Source organism: Pristiophorus japonicus, chromosome 3 (assembly GCF_044704955.1).
Source record: "Pristiophorus japonicus isolate sPriJap1 chromosome 3, sPriJap1.hap1, whole genome shotgun sequence".
NCBI lineage: Eukaryota > Metazoa > Chordata > Chondrichthyes > Pristiophoridae > Pristiophorus > Pristiophorus japonicus.
The window spans coordinates 123,099,493-123,120,413 of record NC_091979.1 but is presented as its reverse complement, the minus strand read 5'-3'; the positions used below and the strand labels follow the sequence as shown (position 1 = coordinate 123,120,413).

At 44.4% G+C, this 20,921-nt stretch overlaps 1 protein-coding gene across 3 annotated transcripts in view; it reads right to left on the bottom strand.

Annotated features, from left to right (window-relative positions):
* Positions 1–18,604, bottom strand: part of plekha3 (pleckstrin homology domain containing, family A (phosphoinositide binding specific) member 3) — a 33,494-nt gene extending 14,890 nt beyond the window's left edge. For all 3 annotated transcript variants that reach the window (XM_070875786.1, XM_070875787.1, XM_070875788.1), the window contains exons 1-6: positions 18,337–18,604; positions 12,115–12,231; positions 7,707–7,862; positions 3,863–3,999; positions 2,828–2,998; positions 2,605–2,648 (exon numbers count right to left, since the gene is read on the bottom strand). In XM_070875786.1, coding sequence (XP_070731887.1) covers positions 2,605–2,648; positions 2,828–2,998; positions 3,863–3,999; positions 7,707–7,862; positions 12,115–12,231; positions 18,337–18,376 — 665 coding nt within the window. In that variant the 5' untranslated portion in view covers positions 18,377–18,604. The remainder of the gene's footprint in view (positions 1–2,604; positions 2,649–2,827; positions 2,999–3,862; positions 4,000–7,706; positions 7,863–12,114; positions 12,232–18,336) is intronic.
* Positions 18,605–20,921: the final 2,317 nt, after the last annotated feature.

Below are 20,921 nucleotides of genomic sequence, written 5' to 3'. Positions count from 1 at the left end.
ATGACTTCCCCTGATTCTGACTGCAGGGGACCTACGTTTGTCTTTACTAACCTTTTTCTCTTTACATATCTATAGAAACTTTTGCAATCCGTCTTAATGTTCCCTGCAAGCTTCTTCTCGTACTCCATTTTCCCTGCCCTAATCAAACCCTTTGTCCTCCTCTGCTGAGTTCTAAATTTCTCCCAGTCCCCGGGTTCGCTGCTATTTCTGGCCAATTTGTATGCCACTTCCTTGGCTTTAATACTATCCCTGATTTCCTTGATAGCCACGGTTGAGCCACCTTCCCTTTTTTATTTTTACACCAGACTGGAATGTACAATTGTTGTAGTTCATCCATGCGGTCTCTAAATGTCTGCCATTGCCCATCCACAGTCAACCCCTTAAGTATAATTCGCCAATCTATCCTAGCCAATTCACGCCTCATACCTTCAAAGTTAGCCTTCTTTAAGTTCTGGACCATGGTCTCTGAATTAACTGTTTCATTCTCCATCCTAATGCAGAATTCCACCATATTATGGTCACTTTTCCCCAAGGGGCCTCGCACAACGAGATTGCTAATTAATCCTCTCTCATTACACAACACCCAGTTTAAGATGGCCTCCCCCCTAGTTGGTTCCTCGACATATTGGTCTAGAAAACCATCCTTTATGCACTCCAGGAAACCCTCCTCCACCGTATTGCTTCCAGTTTGGCTCGCCCAATCTATGTGCATATTAAAGTCACCCGTTATAACTGCTGCACCTTTATTGCATGCACCCCTAATTTCCTGTTTGATGCCCTCCCCAACATCACTACTACTGTAGGAAGGTCTGTACACAACTCCCACTAACGTTTTTTGTCCTTTGGTGTTCTGCAGCTCTACCAATATAGATTCCACATCATCCAAGCTAATGTCCTTCCTAACTATTGCATTAATCTCCTCCTTAACCAGCAATGCTACCCCACCTCCTTTTCCTTTTATTCTATCATAGAAACATAGAAACTAGGTGCAGGAGTAGGCCATTCGGCCCTTCTAGCCTGCACCGCCATTCAATGAGTTCATGGCTGAACATGCAACTTCAGTACCCCATTCCTGCTTTCTCACCATACCCCTTGATTCCCCGAGTAGTAAGGACTTCATCTAACTCCTTTTTGAATATATTTAGTGAATTGGCCTCAACAACTTTCTGTGGTAGAGAATTCCACAGGTTCACCACTCTCTGGGTGAAGAAATTCCTCCTCATCTCGGTCCTAAATGGCTTCCCCCTTATCCTTAGACTGTGTCCCCTGGTTCTGGACTTCCCCAACATTGGGAACATTCTTCCTGCATCTAACCTGTCTAACCCCGTCAGAATTTTAAACGTTTCTATGAGGTCCCCTCTCATTCTTCTGAACTCGTGAATACAAGCCCAGTTGATCCAGTCTTTCTTGATAGGTCAGTCCCGCCATCCCGGGAATCAGTCTGGTGAACCTTCGCTGCACTCCCTCAATAGCAAGAATGTCCTTCCTCAGGTTAGGAGACCAAAACTGTACACAATACTCCAGGTGTGGCCTCACCAAGGCCCTGTACAATTGTAGCAACACCTCCCTGCCCCTGTACTCAAATCCCCTCGCTATGAAGGCCAACATGCCATTTGCTTTCTTAACCGCCTGCTGTACCTGCATGCCGTACCTGCATGCCAACCTTCAATGACTGATGTACCATGACACCTCCCCTTTTCCTAATCTGTCACCATTCAGATAATAGTCTGTCTCTCTGTTTTTACCACCAAAGTGGATAACCTCACATTTATCCACATTATACTTCATCTGCCATGCATTTGCCCACTCACCTAACCTATCCAAGTCGCTCTGCAGCCTCATAGCATCCTCCTCGCAGCTCACACTGCCACCCAACTTAGTGTCATCCGCAAATTTGGAGATACTACATTTAATCCCCTCGTCTAAATCATTAATGTACAGTGTAAACAGCTGGGGCCCCAGCACAGAACCTTGCGGTACCCCACTAGTCACTGCCTGCCATTCTGAAAAGTTCCTGAATATTGAATACCCCTGGATGTCGAGTTCCCAGCCCTGATCATCCTGGAGCCACGTCTCCGTAATCCCAATCACATCATATTTGTTAACATCTATTTGCACAGTTAATTCATCCACCTTATTACGGATACTCCTTGCATTAAGACACAAAGCCTTCATGCTTGTTTTTTTAACACCCTCTGTCCTTTTAGAATTTTGCTGAACAGTGGCCCTTTTTGTTCTTTGCCTTGGGTTTCTCTGCCCTCCACTTTTCCTCATCGCCTTTCTGTCTTTTGCTTTTGTCTCCTTTTTGTTTCCCTCTGTCTCCCTGCATTGGTTCCCATCCCCCTGCCATATTAGTTTAACTCCTCCCAAACAGCACTAGCAAACACTCCCCCTAGGACATTGGTTCCAGTCCTGCCCAGGTGCAGACCGTCCGGTTTGTACTGGTCCCACCTCCCCCAGAACTGGTTCCAATGCCCCAGGAATTTGAATCCCTCCCTGCTCAAGCCACGTATTCATCTGCGCTATTAAACAATGATCATCACAATTACCAGTGCCCAAATATAATTTATTTCTGTAACCAATAACAGAATGCCATTCCCTTACCCATCATAAATAATGATACCAGGATGACTAATGGATCGTTTCATCTGCAATATTGAAAAAAAAACATTACCAACATGAAAATCATATTAGACTTGTATCACAGCTCAATTTATATCAAGTGCATGTCACTGGAAAGACAATAAAATTTTACATGAGAAACAACAGCAGACAAAATGCAGAAGCATTAGTAAATGTATATTTGTTGCTTTTTATAGTACCATACCCGAACCATCTGAACAGGTGAAGGTGATACAGGAGAGACAAGTGGATCAGAGTGAGAAAACTGGAACATTTCTGGCTTAAACTTGGCATTGGCTATTTTCATACACTCTTCAAGAGTTGTAATGAAGGTATTGCAAGTGGCACTGAGCAAGGATGAGGCTTCATTCATGTTCTAAGAAACAAACAAAATTGTTATTTAACTATACACATTTCACAACGTGTTTTATATGTACACAACGGTGATCGATAGTTGCCCAAATACTAAACAACCACAAGCTTTACACAATTTACAGGTTCCAAGCCACATGGTGTTTTTAATAAATTACAAAACGTGGAGCAACACTTTACCGGATTTATATTACATAATTTTAAAGAAAACTCAACTTTTGTTCATTGTAGAGACTTAGCTGGACAACTTTTAATTAATTCACTAAATTGTAGCAGGCACATAGAATATCACTTACTTTAAAGTAATCCCATAATGATGTAAACATCGACCCATTCATTCCTAACTGTGTTTTCTGTCCTTTAATCAATCTTCAACCCATGCTAATATATTACCCCAACTGAATGAGCCTTTATCTTGTGTAGTGGCTTTTCATGTGACACCTTATTGAATGCCTTTCATATAATGTTCAGAGATAGTGAGGCCTATATAACTTCCAGGTTCATGGTTATGGCAGAAACGATGTCAATATTCAAGATTGGATAGGTGGATGAAGGATGAAGGGGTTGAAAGGATCTGGGAACAGGGTGGATAAATGTGAAAGGTGAAGGATGAATGCCAATGTGGAATTCTTGGGCGAATAGCCCATTTTCATATTGCAACTTCTATGCATTTCTGTGATCTAGTAGAATGACCTAGATATAGTAAAAAAAATTGTACAATGAGAGAAAGTCAGATGGCTTAGAATTTGTATTCAGGACCTTCTAGTTAGGGCCCAATATTCCACTGGATATCCTAGAGCAAGAAATATAAACACATATCTACAAAATCTAAACTAGTCACCAGTATATCTTCTGAAACATATCATACCTCAGCAGCAGGTGACAAACTTGGCTGGTCTTGTTTGACAGACTCTTGTATTGTATGAACTTGTTGCAACAATAAGTCACAGTACAACCGAAGTTCTGACATCTTAGTTTTGAGAGACTCATTGGTTTCACTGATTTCTAGAGAAACCAAATAAAAGTACACAATTTACAGATATGAACTAATGGATTAATTCACCACATTTTTACAAACAAGTTCAGTGCCATATAGTTTGTTTAGCAAGAACAGAATGCATTAATTATAATGGACTGATGAGGAAAGTCAGTGCAAGACTAACATCCATACCCGCTTCTGGGGTAGGTGGGACCTGTACAAGTCGGACAGGTTACACCTCAACAGAGACGGGACCAATGTTTTCGCGGGTGGTTTTGATTGTGCTGTTGGGAGGGCTTTAAACTAGCTTGGCAGGGGAATGGGAACCCAGGAGAGGGCTCTGAGCTAGTTAGAGTGGGTGAGAGCTCAGATGACCAAAACCCCAAGAAAGAATGCAAAAGGCAGGAGGCAACAGAGCAGAGTAGCACTGGGGTAAGTGTAAACCACAAGGTGATAGGAAGGGACAATATGTATGAATATAAAGGGGCTGCAGGAGGGGTCAAAACTAAAAATCATGGTTTAAAAACTAGTATTAAAACACTTCACCTAAACGCACGCAGCATTCGAAACAAAGTAAATGAGTTGACGGCACAAATCATTACAAATGGGTATGATTTGGTGGCCATTACTGAAACATGGTTGCAGGGTGGCCAAGACTGGGAATTAAACATACAGGGGCATCTGACAATTCGGAAAGATAGACAAGAAGGGAAAGGAGGTGGGGTAGCTCTGTTAATAAAGGATGATATCAGGGCAGTTTTGAGAGACGATATTGGCTCTAATGAACAAAATGTTGAATCATTGTGGGTGGAGATTAGAGATAGTAAGGGGAAAAAGTCACTGGTGGGCATAGTTTATAGGCCCCCAAATAATAACTTCATGGTGGGGCGGACAATAATCAAGAGAATAATGGAGGCATGTGAAAAGGAACGGCAGTAATCATGGGGGATTTTAACCTACATATCGATTGGTCAAATCAAATCGCACAGGGTAGCCTGGAGGAGGAATTCATAGAATGCATACGGGATTGTTTCTTAGAACAGTATGTTACAGAACCTACAAGGGAGCAAGCTATCTTAGATCTGGTCCTGTGTAATGACAGGAATAATAAACGATCTCCTAGTAAAACATCTCCTCGGAATGAGCGATCACAGTATGGTTGAATTTGTAATACAGATTGAGGGTGAGGAAGCAGTGTCTCAAACAAGCGTACTATGCTTAAACAAAAGGGACTACAGTGGGATGAGGGCAGAGTTGGCTAAAGTAGACTGGGAACACAGACTAAACGGTGGCACAATTGAGGAACAGTGGAGGACTTTTAAGGAGCTCTTTCATAGTGCTCAACAAAAATATATTCCAGTGAAAAAGAAGGGCGGCAAGAGAAGGGATAACCAGCCATGGATAACCAAGGAAATAAAGGAGAGTATCAAATTAAAAACCAATGCGTATAAGGTGGCCAAGGTTAGTGGGAAACTAGAAGATTGGGAAAATTTTAAATGACAGCAAAGAATGACTAAGAAAGCAATAAAGGAAAGATAGATTACGGAAGTAAACTTGCGCAAAACATAAAAACAGATAGTAAAAGCTTTTACCGATATATAAAACGGAAGAGAGTGACTAAAGTAAATGTTGGTCCCTTAGAAGATGAGAAGGGGGATTTAATAATGGGAAATGTGGAAATGGCTAAGACCTTAAATAATTATTTTGCTTCGGTCTTCACAGTGGAAGACACAAAAACCATGCCAAAAATTGCTGGTCACGGGAAGGTGGGAAGGGAGGACCTTGAGACAATCACTATCACTAAGGGGGTAGTGCTGGACAGGCTAATGGGACTCAAGGTAGACAAGTCCCCTGGTCCTGATGAAATGCATCCCAGGGTATTAAAAGAGATGGCGGAAGTTATAGCAGATGCTTTCGTTAAAATCTACCAAAATTCTCTGGACTCTGGGGAGGTACCATCGGATTGGAAAGCAGCTAATGTAACGCCTGTTTAAAAAAAGGGGGCAGACAAAAGGCAGGTAACTATAGGCCGGTTAACTTCTGTAGTGGGGAAAATGCTTGAAGCTATCATTAAGGAAGAAATAACAGGACATCTAGATAGGAATAGTGCAATCAAGCTGACGCAACATGGATTCATGAAGGGGAAATCATGTTTAACTAATTTACTGGAATTCTTTGAGGATATAACGAGCATGGTGGATAGAGGTGTACTGATGGATGTGATGTAGTTAGATTTCCAAAAGGCATTCGATAAGGTGCCACACAAAAGGTTACTGCAAAAGATAAAGGTACGCGGAGTCAGAGGAAATGTATTAGCATGGATCGAGAATTGGCTGGCTAACAGAATGCAGAGAGTCGGGATAAATGGGTCCTTTTCGGGTTGGAAATCGGTGGTTAGTGGTGTGCCACAGGGATCGGTGCTGGGACCACAACTGTTTACAATATACATAGATGACTGGAAAAGGGGACAGAGTGTAGTGTAACAAAATTTGCAGATGACACAAAGATTAGTGGGAAAGCGGGTTGTGTAGAGGACACAGAGAGGCTGCAAAGAGATTTAGATAGGTTAAGCGAATGGGCTAAGGTTTGGCAGATGGAATACAATGTCGGAAAATGTGAGGTCATCCACCTTGGAAAAGAAAAACAGTAAAAGGGAATATTATTTGAATGGGGAGAAATTACAACATGCTGCAGTGCAAAGGGACGTGGGGGTCCTTGTGCATGAATCCCAAAAAGTTAGTTTGCAGGTGCAGCAGGTTATCAGGAAGGTGAATGGAATGTTGGCCTTCATTGCGAGGGATGGATACAAAAGCAGGGATATCCTGCTGCAACTGTGCAGGGTATTGGTGAGGCCGCACCTGGAGTACTGCAGTTTTGGTCACCTTACTTAAGGAAGGATATACTAGCTTTAGAGGGGGTAGAGAGATGATTCACTGGGCTGATTCCGGAGATGAGGGGGTTACCTTATGATGATCGATTGAGTAGACTGGGTCTTTACTCCTTGGAGTTCAGAAGGATGAGGGGTGATCTTATAGAAACATTTAAAATAATGAAAGGAATAGACAAGATAGAGGCAGAGAGGTTGTTTCCACTGGTCGGGGAGACTAGAACTAGGGGGCACAGCCTCAAAATATGGGGGAGCCAATTTAAAACCGTGTTGAGAAGGAATTTCTTCTCCCAGAGGGTTGTGAATCTGTGGAATTCTCTGCCCAAGGAAGCAGTTGAGGCTAGCTCATTGAATGTATTCAAATCACAGATAGATAGATTTTTAACCAATAAGGGAATTTAGGGTTACGGGGAGCGGGCGGTTAAGTGGAGCTGAGTCCACGGCCAGATCAGCCATGATCTTGTTGAATGGCGGAGCAGGCTCGAGGGGCTAGATGGCCTACTCCTGTTCCTAATTCTTATGTTCTTATATAATTATGTTTCACCATATATCTACAAGGTTATAATTGCTAATTCATTTTCCTAATCACATGGGTTTAATAGGCACAGCCAATAATCTGTTGACACGACAACTTTTTCATAGAAACACATCCCCAAATGGCTCCAAGATCTACTTACTGTCTTAAAAAACAATGAACAACACAATACAATGGACACAATAGTGTCAGAAGGGTGACCAGAAAAGCTTCATTATTTGCACCACAGTTTGTCAGGAAAACAAAGTTATGACAGATGGCTTATAGTTTCCTTTATTTGTGTTACAAATCCTGCTTGCATTTAATATTACCTTTTTCCTTTTTAGTCCTGGTATCGGTCAGACATGCTTTTGAACTCCCTAGTGCCACCAACCATCTCTGCCTCTCAGCAGCATTGACCGATTTCACATAGAAATGTTGCTCTCCAGGAATGATCAGCTCCATTCGTGTATTGTCAGTTGGATGCACTGATTTTAAAAGAGAAACAAATTATGAAACGCTCCAGTCGTACTGCAAGTAATCTAATTTCCATGAAAAGTTTAGCAATATATAGTAAACCCACAAAAGGTATCTTAGAAATTATCAGTTTCAAATTTTCTGAAAGCTAACCTTGAATGGTGGTGCAGGCTCGAAGGGCCAAATGGCCTACTCCTGCACCTATTTTCTATGTTTCTATGTTTCTATGTTAAGCAAGTGTGAATAAAACCAATGCTTCGGACATACCACCCTAAACTCTAGACAGAGAATTTAAGGAACTCTGAAGTAAAGATTTCAGTCTAGTAATATGTCGCAGATTATAAAAAGAAACGTATGTGCCAAACTTCTTTCATTTATGATCCTTTGACTTGGGAAAACACTTTAAGCTTAGAAATTTGGTGTTTAGCACCACCTGTTAACCCCAGATTCGGGTGAAAAAATGGCGGTTGCCATTTTTGGATGGTCGGCAGTGTGGCCGATGTCCACGCTCACTAGAGATATGTAAATTATGCAGATCATAAAGTCAGTGAGCGTGCAATGTTCACTTGACCCTCAATCTACGAGTTTCAGCTTTGTCGCTGCACTTACCGGCATGCCTTAAGTGCCATAAGCTGAGCAAGCATTGACAAGCAGGAGGGAGGCTCCAGCAACTACTTGCACCCAACATGTTTCTGTGAAATATTCTTCAACTTCACCAGCTTTATTAACAGAGTGTTGTTGCAAGTGGAGAACGCCTTCATTCCTATTTAAAGGCTTCAGCTCACAACATTTGTTCACGATCATGGAGGCTCTACTAGCACACATCCTCGCGCTCGAGTATCTTCAGGAGAGGGGGTGGAGGCAGTGAAGACGAGAAGACTTGCGCAGAGGGAGAAGGGGGGGGGGGGCAGGAGTGCTCTCAACAGGAGGCCTTACCCACCTAGTGTCTTCAGAAAGCACTTCTCGTATATCCACTTAAGTGAGGAGCAGTGTATTAGGAGGTTACGTTTCACCAAGAAGGTAGTCACAGAACTCTGCCATCTCCTGCAATCAGACTTTTAGCCTGAGCAGGGCAACCACAGCTCTAGTAGTGGCAGTCAAGGTCACCGTGGCCCTCAATTTCATCACCAGCGGATCCTTCCAGTCTGCAACAGGACCCATAGCTAACATCTCAGTTCGCCATCCATCGCTGCTTCTCTGAGGTCACTGAGGCTCTCTACACCAGGAGAAAAACTGTGTGTTCTTCTCTCTGAGCAAAGAGAAGCAGGACAAGCGCACGTGGCTTTGAATGGATAGCAGGCTTCTCCACAGTGCAGGATCATCGGCCCACTTTGCGGGTGGCGTAAAGCAATCCTGAGATCTTCCTTAACCACAAAGGCTACCACTCACTTAAGGTGCAGTTAGTGTGCGACCACGTCCAGTGCTTCCTAACGCTCAATGCTCGCTATCCTGGCAGCAGCCACGATGCCTTCATCCTGCGCCAATCCTGTATGCCAACAATCTTTCAGCAACCACATCAAACCTGAGGACAGCTGCTCGGAGATGAGGGCTATCCGCTCTGCACCGAGCTCATGACTCCCCTCCGCAATCGTATGAGTGCTCAGCCATGCTTCCACCAGGAACATCATCGAGCAGACCATCGAGCTACTGAAGCAACGGTTCCGCTGCCTTGATCGCTTGAGAGGAGCCCTCCAGTAGACGCCGAAGTGGGTGTCCTATTTCGCAGTGGTCTGCTGCATGCTTCACAACTTGGCCACCAGGGATTGCGGAACCGTCTCAGGAGGAGGAGGAGGAGAAGAAGAGGAAGGTGAGCAAGTGGAAGAGGACGAGGAGGAAGGAATGCGGCCAGCACCCAATCCCCCTTCCGGGCGGGCTGTCCGTGAACGCCTCATCAAATTCAGATTCCAATGAAAGAAATCCCAGATCGCCATTGCTTACCATATCCCATCATTCCATCCCTCAGTCATGGAATATCAGTGTCCTCCGAGGCACAAAACTGAAATGAGAGCCACCACAAAAGATTCCAAACTAAATTAATAAATTTATCCAAAATCAATTGACACAGGATATGCACTAATCACCTTGTGCAATCCCTTAGTGCCTGTCATTCGGGTGCCTTCTCCTGATCTAGTGCTCTTACAACATGCGCCCCTAGTGGCTGCAGCGTGGCTGGTTGAAAGCTGCTGAGTTTCCATGGGGGAAGACTTCAGGTGGCCTTGCAGGATGGCCTTGAGCAGCTCTGGCCCTAGAAGGCCTGACCATAGATAGACTGCACCACCTTGGCATGGGCAGCAGCAGTCTGGGCTGGCAAGCAGCGGCAAGGGCAATGGCGGAGTGGCAGTTGTGGGAACAGGAATGCTGTCATCCTGAGGGGACAGCAGGGTCCTGCTCCACAGACCCACTGCCAGTCACCCAGGGCAGTGCTTCAGCATTCCTTGCAATCTGTTGGAGCAGAGATTGCTAGGCTGCTGCAACACCCTGCAAGCCCCAGTCGACACTGGTAAAACCAGCCATGACGGCAGCAAGCTAAGATTTCACGAGAGCAATCTGTGCTTGGGTGTCATCAAGCTGAGACTGCACGAGAGCGGGTCTGCGCTTCTGCTGCACCACTAAGAAGTTGGGCCGCTTCCGCCTGTGCTGCAATGGCAGCTGCGACATCTCCAATCACACGCAGCACCAGGTCTGGATCGACAGCCTGGAAATCCTGGGCTCCAAACTCTGCACAAAGCCCCATGCAATATTGGAGGCGGACTCCTCCATGCTCCTTGGCATTGTCAAGAGCCTCTCTGGCAGACTGGTCATTGCACCTAGCAATTCGGTGTGCATGCCCACCACCCTTCTTCTGAAGGCCATCCCCTCTGGGTCCTCATCTGAGTCCTGTGCAGCAGAACTTGTGCGCGATCTTGCCCTCCAGCAAACTGGTCCCCGAGCTACCCTTGCCTTGCTGCAACCCACTCACGTCCAGTGCCTCATTCTGTGCAGATCCCGCTTCTATACTAGCCTCTAAAGTACCCACTGTGCCCATTTCTGAGTTGGGGTCTGCGAGTGGCAGATTAGGTGACGCTGGGTCATCTTTTTCTCCCCCTCGCTCTTGTGCATCACCTCAGAGACAGGCTGATCTGGTGCTTGTTCTTGATTAGGTGAAAGCAGAAAGTCAGATTATGGCTATGGTCAGGTTATGAGAGGTGGGAGCAAAATATGCTGCATACATCAGCAGCAAGTGAGAAGAGATTGTGAGATGAGGGGCAAATGGGATGAGAAGGATTAGGAATGAAATAAGCATTTCATTGTTGTCCCCAATGGGTTCAATCACACCAGTTGTCACGGCCTCTATTATCTGCTGCCCAATGATCTAGCTTCTCTCTCTTCCAGCTGGTTGAAGTCCTGGATGGCAGCTTGCCTCATGCCTGTCTGCTGCTGCTCTCTCCAATTATGCGCGACCTTGGCCTGCAAGAGAAAGAGAAGTGTGTGAGTGAGTGTGATGCAATGTGCTTGCCATGATTGAATAGCTGTCAACATATGCAAGGTGCGAGATGTGGGTGTGTGTGTTGCAGCAGTGGTACGGTTGTGAGGGTGAAATGAAGCTGATTGTGAGGCGCGAGTGGTGATAGGTAGAGGTTGTTGGCAGGTAAGTGCTGGGGTGTGATGCATTGAGCAGTGTGTGAGGGGCTTGTGGTGCAGATGGTGAGATATGGAATTTGCTGAAGCCTTCACTCACCTTGATCTGCTGTGTGAGATCAGTAAACTTCTTTCCACACTGAATGGCCGTCACTTAGACGGCTATCTCCTGCCAAAATCTTCGAGTTGTGGGGCGAGGGCTTCCTGCCAGTGTATGGGAAGAGGACAGCCCGCCTCCTCTTCACAGCCAGTTCCTCAAGAACTGCGTTGCAGAATCTATCGTCTCGTTCCCTGTGCTGAGGCTCTGCCATGTGTTTCCACTGCTGATATTCCAGTTGAAGTTGTAAGTGGCTTGACAATGAGGTGCTGTAGCATCAATGCACATCAGCCTTTAAGTACTGATTAAAGCCTGGGCCAAACATGACTGGGAATTAGACTGGACCTAATATTGGTCCATCTGTTGAGCAGTAAGCCAATGAGCAGCAGTTTTAGTGTTGAGATCAAGAATAGAATCATGTTAATAAGGACTGAGCACGAATTTTGCGTACTACCTAGACCATTTTGACCTGGCGCAGCTTAACATCGTTGGGCCTTAACACTGCCTGTTTTGTGACCAGCGCCAATTTATAGGTCTTTATTCCTTACCTTTAATTTCACATACAGCCATTTTGATACTTCCTTTGCTGCCTTTGTTAACATCATCCTGAGAATCATAATAGGAAAGTATGCCATTATCCAGTACGAACCAACGAGGCTGCCAACCTAGGAGAGAAATAACAATTGGAAGGTTAGATTGCAACTAATTTTTTGAAGCACCAAAGTTCACAGGATAGGCAGGAGTTAATCTTCAGTGTATTTGAAACTAATCTTACGCAACTATTTTTGGCCTGTGAAAAGGCTGTAAAGTGCTTTGAGACATCCGGTGGTCGTGAAAGGCGTTGCATAAATGCAAGTATTTCTTTCTTTCTTATTTTGATTCCAATTTTATATTGTACAACTAAAAACAAGAAAATAAACTTAAACATTAAATGTAATTAACTCGTGTCCTAACTCGCACCAAGTCCCGATCACTCACCATCCCTGTGCTCGCTGACCTATGTTGGCTCCCGGTTAAGCAACGGTTCGATTTCAAAATTCTCATACTCATTTACAAATCCCTCCATGGCCTCTCCTCTCCCCATCTCTGTAATCTCTTTCAGCCCCACAACCCCACGAGATATCTGTGCTCCTGAATTTTGCCCTCTTGATCATCCCTGATTATAACTGCTCAACCATTGGTGGCCATTCCTTCAGCTGCCTGGGCCCCAAGCTCTGGAACTCCCTCCCTAAACCTCTCCTTCCTCCTTTAAGACACTCCTCAAAACCTATCTCTTTGACCAAGCTTTTAATCATCTGCCGTAATTTCTTCTTGTGTGGCTCAGTGTCAAATTTATTTGTTTTGTCTTATAACACTGCTGTGAAGCGCCTTGGAATGTTTTACGTTAAAGGCGCTATATAAATAAAAGCTGTTGTTGTTGGAAATGCCACACTGGCACATTTCAGGTAAGAGTAAAGCATCTCATTGGAAAATAAACTTTACTTTGGAACTTGCTGTGCTACACACCTGGCCTGGGAGTATTTGATACCAGCACTGGAGCCTGAAGCAGAAAAGTGCTCCATTCCCAGCACAAACATACATCACCATACCATGCATTTTAAAACTTGGATTCATGATGACAAGTTCAGAGGTCATACTGGGTGTAGCCAATATGCTCTAATTTGAAGAAAAAAAATCCAGGAGAAAAACTCAACTGGTGGTACGTCAAGAATACCACTGTCAGTGGTTTAATAGCAGATTCCCTGCCCACTGTCCGATGCGAGAATAGATTGTAAGATGCAGCTGAGTTAAAGAGAAAAATACTTTTTTTTACTACTTTCAAATTTTAAAAAATTCCCACTCCTCGTTTGTTATTAAACAAACTCAAAAACTGTTAAAGAAAAAACATATTTGCATTTATGTAGCAACTTTCACATCCTCAGGAAGGTCCTAATGTGCTTCATAGCCATTGAATTACTTTTGAAGTGCAACCATTGCGGTCTCTTTTCATATATAGGAAATCATGGCTGTCAATTGTTACACAATAAGGTCCGACAAATAGTAATGTTCAGAGGATGTGTTGATTGAGGGATTAATAATGACCTGGATACTGGGAGAACTCCGCTGCTCTTCTACGAATAGTATAATGGGATCTTGTACTCCACCTGGCCTTGGTTTTACATCTTATCTAAAAGATAGCACCACCAACAATGTAGCACTTCCTCAACTATAAGTATCAGTCTAAAATCTCATGGCAACAAGGTTTGAGGATTATATGCAGCCTTGCCAGAGTTGCCCAACATCCCACAAACAATTTAAAAAAAATTAAATGTGTACATCTCCATAATATCTGCAACTACATGATAAAGGACTGTTCTGTTGCCAAGGAACTTCACAAAATCAGGCCTCCATATGCCAATACCAATTTCCCCACTGTCACCATGTTACTTTGGGAATAAACAGTACACTCAATTTAACAATTACCTTCTTAGTGCATTTTAATTCTCAACAACATTTTATTTCCCTCACCCACATTTACTGACAGTATTTAGCAACTTCTGGTCTGGTATGACCAATGCTCTAAACTGTCACAAAAATATTCATCGACAACTTCAGAAGTGCATTTTCATTACGGCAGCTGAGCTAAGTTGGTGGCAATGAAAATTATTGGGACATTTTAGAGTGAGCCTTGCCCTGCATTCATCTCAAACTCAGATTACCTCCCAAAATGTAAAAGAAAGACTTGCATTTATGTAGCGCCATGGGATCTTTTATGTCCAGTGGTGGGGACAGGAGTCCCGGTTTAATACTTTTGGCTCCTTAGACAGTACTCCCTTAGTACTGCACTGGAGTGTCATCCTAGATTTTTGTGTTCTAGTCTCTAGAGTGGGAACCCACAACCTTCTGACTCGGCAGGGTGAAAATACTACCAATTTAGCCATGACTGACACCTAATGTAATGCCCTAAATAACCAAATCCATATCCCCAAAGTGCATTCTCAACCACTGTTCACCCAGCCTGTAGCAAGATTGTCAAAATTATATCAAAGTTGAATAAAAGAACGGTTCAGCTCAGAAAAAAAAACTCAGCCCAATTGTACTGCATTCTGAAATTTACTGTTATTCAAGCAAATGCAACATGTGAAGCAATGTCTTAGATGGAATAGCTGAACAAATGCAATAGTTCAGAAAATCTACAGAATGTGTTAATTTGGGGATTAATGTTTTCAATAGCTACTTTAGGGTTTCGCATAGTTTTCCACCATTATTTTTTTGCTCCCAAAGGCACATTGGATTCCTTTCCCTCAAATGCAAGGTTTTAAATAACACAAAAGGAACCAGAATTGACAAGATTGGTGCAATTACAAAAACGACTGGAAGCTCTTGGAAAAGTGTAATACCATATTTAATCATGTTACTCTGGGTTTGTGGTTAGGTTGAAAAGGAAAACTAGTGACACCAAACACCATAGCTCATGGTCTCAGCATGATAATTACCACATGGAATGGTTGAGGCGAATAGCATAGATGCATTTACATAGGATATACAGCACAGAAACAAGCCAGTCCACTCATAAGAACATAAGAACATAAGAATTAGGAACAGGAGTAGGCCATCTAGCCCCTCGAGCCTGCTCCGCCATTCAATAAGATCATGGCTGATCTGGTCGTGGACTCAGCTCCACTTACCCGCCCTCACCCCGTAACCCTTAATTCCCTTATTGCTTAAAAATCTATGTATCTTTGACTTGAAAACATTCAATGAGCCAGCCTCAACTGCTTCCTTGGGCAGAGAATTCCACAGATTCACAACCCTCTGGGAGAAGAAATTCTTTCTCAACTCGGTTTTAAATTGGCTCCTCCGTATTTTGAGGCTGTGCCCCCTAGTTCTAGTCTCCCTCACCAATGGAAACAACCTCTCTGCCTCTATCTTGTCTATCCCTTTCATGATTTTAAATGTTTCTATAAGATCGCCCCTCATCCTTCTGAACTCCAAGGAGTAAAGACCCAGTCTACTCAATCTATCATCATAAGGTAACCCCCTCATTTCTCAAATCAGCCTAGTGAATCGTCTCTGTACCCCTTCCAAAGCTAGTATATCCTTCCTTAAGTAAGGTGACCAAAACTGCACGTAGTATTCCAGGTGCGGCCTTACCAATACCTTATACAGTTGCAGCAACACCTCCCTGCTTTTGTACTCCATCCCTTTCGCAATGAAGGCCAACATTCCATTTGCCTTCCTGATTACCTGCTGCATCTGCAAACTAACCTTTTGGGATTCATGCACAAGGACCCCCACGTCCCTCTGCACCACAGCATGTTGTAATTTCTCCCCATTCAAATAATATTCCCTTTTACTGTTTTTTTTCCCCCAAGGTGGATGACCTCACACTTTCCGACATTGTATTCCATCTGCCAAACCTTAGCCCATTCGCTTAACCTATCCAAATCTCATTACAGCCTCTCCGAGTCCTCTACACAACCCGTTTTCCCACTAATCTTAGTGTCATCTGCAAATTTTGTTGCACTACACTCTGTCCCCTCCTCTAGGTCATCTATGTATATTGTAAACAGTTGTGGTCCCAGCACTGATCCCTGTGGCACACCACTAACCACTGATTTCCAACCGGAAAAGGACCCATTTATCCCGACTCTCTGCTTTCTGTTCGCCAGCCAATTCTCTATCCATGCTAATACATTTCCTCTGACTCCGCGTACCTTTATCTTCTGCAGTAACCTTTTGTGTGGCACCTTATCGAATGCCTTTTGGAAATCTAAATGCACCACATCCATCGGTACACCTCTATCCACCATGCTCATTATATCCTCAAAGAATTCCAGTAAGTTAGTTAAACATGATTTCCCTTTCATGAATCCATGCTGCGTCTGCTTGATTGCACTATTCCTATCCAGATGTCCCGCTATTTCTTCCTTAATGATAGTTTCAAGCATTTTCCCCACTACAGATGTTAAACTAACCGGCCTATAGTTACCTGCCTTTTGCCTGCCCCCTTTTTTAAACAGAGGCGTTACATTGGCTGCTCTCCAATCTGCTGGTACCTCCCCAGAGTCCAGAGAATTTTGGTAGATTATAACAAATGCATCTGCTATAACTTCCGCCATCTCTTTTAATACCCTGGGATGCATTTCATCAGGACCAGGGGACTTGTCTACCTTCAGTCCCATTAGTCTGTCCAGCACTACCTCCCTAGTGATAGTGATCATCTCAAGGTCCTCCCTTCCCACATTCCTATGACCAGCAATTTTTGGCATGGTTTTTGTGTCTTCCACTGTGAAGACAGAAGCAAAATAATTGTTTAAGGTCTCAGCCATTTCCACATTTCCCATTATTAAATCCCCCTTTTCATCTTCTAAAGGACCAACATTTACTTTAGTCACTCTTTTCCGTTTTATATATCTGTAAAAGCTTTTACTATCTGTTTTTATGTTTTGCGCAAGTTTACCTTCGTAATCTATCTTCCCTTTCTTTATTGCTTTTTTAGTCATTCTTTGCTGTTGCTTAAAATCTTCCCAATCCTCTAGTTTCCCACTAACCTTGGCCACCTTATACACATTGGTCTTTGATTTGATACTTTCCTTTATTTCCTTGGTTATCCACAGCTGGTTATCTCTTCTCTTGCCGCCCTTCTTTTTCACTGGAATATATTTTTGTTGCACATTATGAAAGAGCTCCTTAAAAGTCCTCCACTGTTCCTCAATTCTGCCACCGTTTAGTCCTTGTTTCCAGTCTACTTTAGCCAACTCTGCCCTCATCCCATTGTAGTCCCCTTTGTTTAAGCATAGTACGCTCGTTTGAGACACTACTTCCTCACCCTCAATCTGTATTACAAATTCAACCATATTGTGATCACTCATTCCGAGAGGATCTTTTACGAGGAGATCGTTTATTTTTCCTGTCTCGTTACACAGGACCAGATCCAAAATGCTCCCTTGTAGGCTCTGTTACATACAGTTCTAAGAAACAATCCCGTATGCATTCTATGAATTCCTCCTCCAGGCTACCCCCTGCGATTTGATTTGACCAATCGATATGTAGGTTAAAATCCCCCATAACTACCGCCGTTCCTTTTTCACATGCCTCCATTATTCCCTTGATTATTGCCCACTCGAGGCTCCTCCCGCCTTTCCTCATCTAAATCTATCAGCCTAACCCTCCAGTCACTTCTCCCCCTTATGCTTATCTAACCTCCCCTTAAATGCATCGATAATATTCGCTTCAACCACTCCCTGTGGTAGCGAGTTCCACATTCTCACCAGGGGAAGCTAGAGAACCACATGACGGAAAGGGGAACAGGGTAGGTTGATAGGGTTAGATGAAGTAGGGTGGGAGGAGACTCGTGGGCACAGCCGTGTTGGGCCGAAAGGCCCGTTTGTGTGCTGCAAAATTCTATGTAATATTGAACAGCTCGGCACACGGAGTAAATGACCTTTTAACAACAAACCGCCAACATTGAAACACTTTCATTTCGGAAACTATCGGGACTCTCAGCTAATGAGGGTCCCAGACGAAGAGGCGACATTAAAGAGCCGCAAGGCTCCGCCGATCCGCTGGAGTGGGGAGCAGAGCTATGTCCCCCACTATATATATATATATATATTTGGGGAGGGAGGGGACGTGGTCCCTTTAAGCAGCCGCGCGGCCCAGTTCGGTGCGGGCCCAAAATGTCATCACATCGGGCCCGGGCCGCGCGGCTTGGCGGGACTGTTGGAGCGGAGAGCCCAGGGCTCACCCCGGGGGTTAGGGGGCGATCCCAGCCCGGCCCCGCTCACCCGTCAGGTAATTCGTCCACTTGTACAGGATCCCTTCCATTTTCACATCTTCCGATTCCGCCTCACTGCTGCGTCAGTCGGTGCCGAGCGACTCACACCGAGGCGGCGCCCGCAGCACACAGCGAGTGGCCCGGGCCGGCCCGCGTTCTGGCTCTCATTGCTGCGCGGGCCTCGGCTCGCCCCCGGCTCCTGCTTCACACACACATCGCCGGCTCGCCAGCATCCCGTCACACAGCCTCCCTGGGAACGACAGCGCTCACCTCTCACCTCTCACCTCCGCACCGGAAGCGGCTGTACCGGCGCAGCCGCCAGCGAACCTCAGGCCATCGAGCCGAATACCGGAGAGATCGATCGCCGTCCAATGACATCACAGCCCGCCTTGCATCACCAGGTCGTCATAGTCACCAGGACAGCCGGCCCCGCCCCGCGTTTGTGTGCGGTCGGGGTCAGGTTCAGGGGTGGCTGAGATGTGGGGACTGTTAATGTGGTGCATTCAGCGGACATCTGTGCGGTCGGTATATCTGCTTTGCCTGCAGCAACTTCCACTGACCACATTAATAGTGGAAACGAGAAAATCCCCAGAAAAATCGTTTTAAAATGTCTAAAATGCACTTACATTGGCTCCCGGTGAAGCAACGTCTTGCGTTCATAATTCTCATACTTGTTTTCAAATCCCTCCATGGCCCCCACCCCTCCCTCTCTGTAATGTCCTCCAGCCCCACAACCTCCCAAAATATCTACACTCCTCTAATTCTGCCCTCTTGAGAATCTCTGATTTTAATCACTCCATCATTGGTGGCCTTGCCTTCAGCTGCCAAAGCCCTAAGCTCTGGAATTCCCTGCCTAAACCTCTTCATCTCTCTACCCCTACCTCTCTTTCTGCCTTTAAGACACCTTAAAACTTACCTCTTTGACCAAGATTTTCTCCTTATGTAGCCCAGTGTCAACTTTTTTGTCTTATAATACTCCTGTGAAGCACCTTGGGACTTTTTACTATGTTAAAGGTGCTATATAAATACAAGTTGTTTGCAGTTAGAGCTTGAATGCCACTCACTGAAACATGCCGGTATGCAAACCCATCACATTTCCAGTCGGCAGGGTTTTTGCCTGATTTTCCTTTTCCAGCTGCCATGATACCACCTGAGATCATGTGTTAAAGCTGAAGTAAATCCTGCCTAAGAACATAAGAAATAGGTGTAGGCCATACGGTCCTTCGAGCCTGCTCCACCATTCGATAAGAACATGGCTAATCTGACATCAATTGTAATTTTTGACCAGCAAATTCCAACTGTCCTACAAAATAAATGTGCACTCAGTTACGTAAGTACTCCTGCTTCGCTTGTCCTACAAGGAAACTTTAAATAACATTTTAGAGCTTGCCAGCCTTGATCTTATCTGGCCCATGATCCACCACCCAGCAGCTCTGCCCTGATGAGGAAGCCATCACTGCTTTTCCACTCAGACCTCCAACTAAATCATAGCATCAAAGAAATTTATGGCACAGAAGGAGGCCATTCAGCCCATCATGTCTGTGCCGGCCGTAAAATGGAGATGAGGCTAATTTCTTCTCTCAGAGGGTTGTGAATCTTTGAAATTCTCTACTCCAGAGAGCTATTGAGGCTAGGTCATTGAATATATTTAAGGTAGAGATAGACAGATTTTTGAATGATTGGGAATTCAAGGGTTATAGGGAGCGGGCATGAAAGTGGAGTTGAGGCCAAGATCAGATCAGCGATGATCTTATTGAATGGTGGAGCAGGCTCAAAAGGCCTATTCCTGCTCCTATTTCATATGTGCTTATGTAAAAAGAGCTATCCAGCATAATCCCACTTTCCAGCTTTTGGTCTGTAGCCCTGTAAGTTACAGCACTTCAAGTGCAAAACCAAGCACTTTATATGTACAACAGCAAAAGACTGGATACTGGAAAACTGAAATAAAAACAAAAAATGCTGGAAATATTCAGCAGGTCAGGCAGCATCTGCGGAGAGAGAAACAGAGTTAATGTTTCAGGTCGATGACCTTTCATCAGAACCGGAAAAAGATGTAACAGATTTTAAGCAAGTGCAGAGGCAAGGAAAGTGGGGGGGGAGGGGGAGGAAAGAACAAAAGGGAAGGTCTGTGATAGGTTGGAGGGCAGGAGAGATTAAATGACAAAAGCTATGATTGTACAAAGCAAAAGGAGATGGTAATGGGACAAGTAAAGAAACAAAAGATGGGTCTAGAGATGTGTAAATGGGAATGGCAGAGTCATCAACAGCTGCCATCCGAAAAAATGGGGGCAGAGGTTAAAGTCTGAAATTGTTGAACTCGATGTTGAGTTCAGAAGGCTGTAAAATGCCTAATCGAAAGATGAGATGCTGTTCCTCGAGCTTATGTTGAGCTTTGTTATAACAGTGTAAGAGACTCAGTGGGAGTGGAGCAAAGAATTAAAGTGACAGGCGACTGGAAGCTCGGGGCCATGTTTGCGGACCGAACAGAAATGTTCTGCAAAGCAGTCACCCAATCTGCATTTGGTCTTCCCAGTGATGAGGAAACCGCATTGTGAGCAGCAAATACAGTATACTAAATTGAAAGAAGTACAAGTA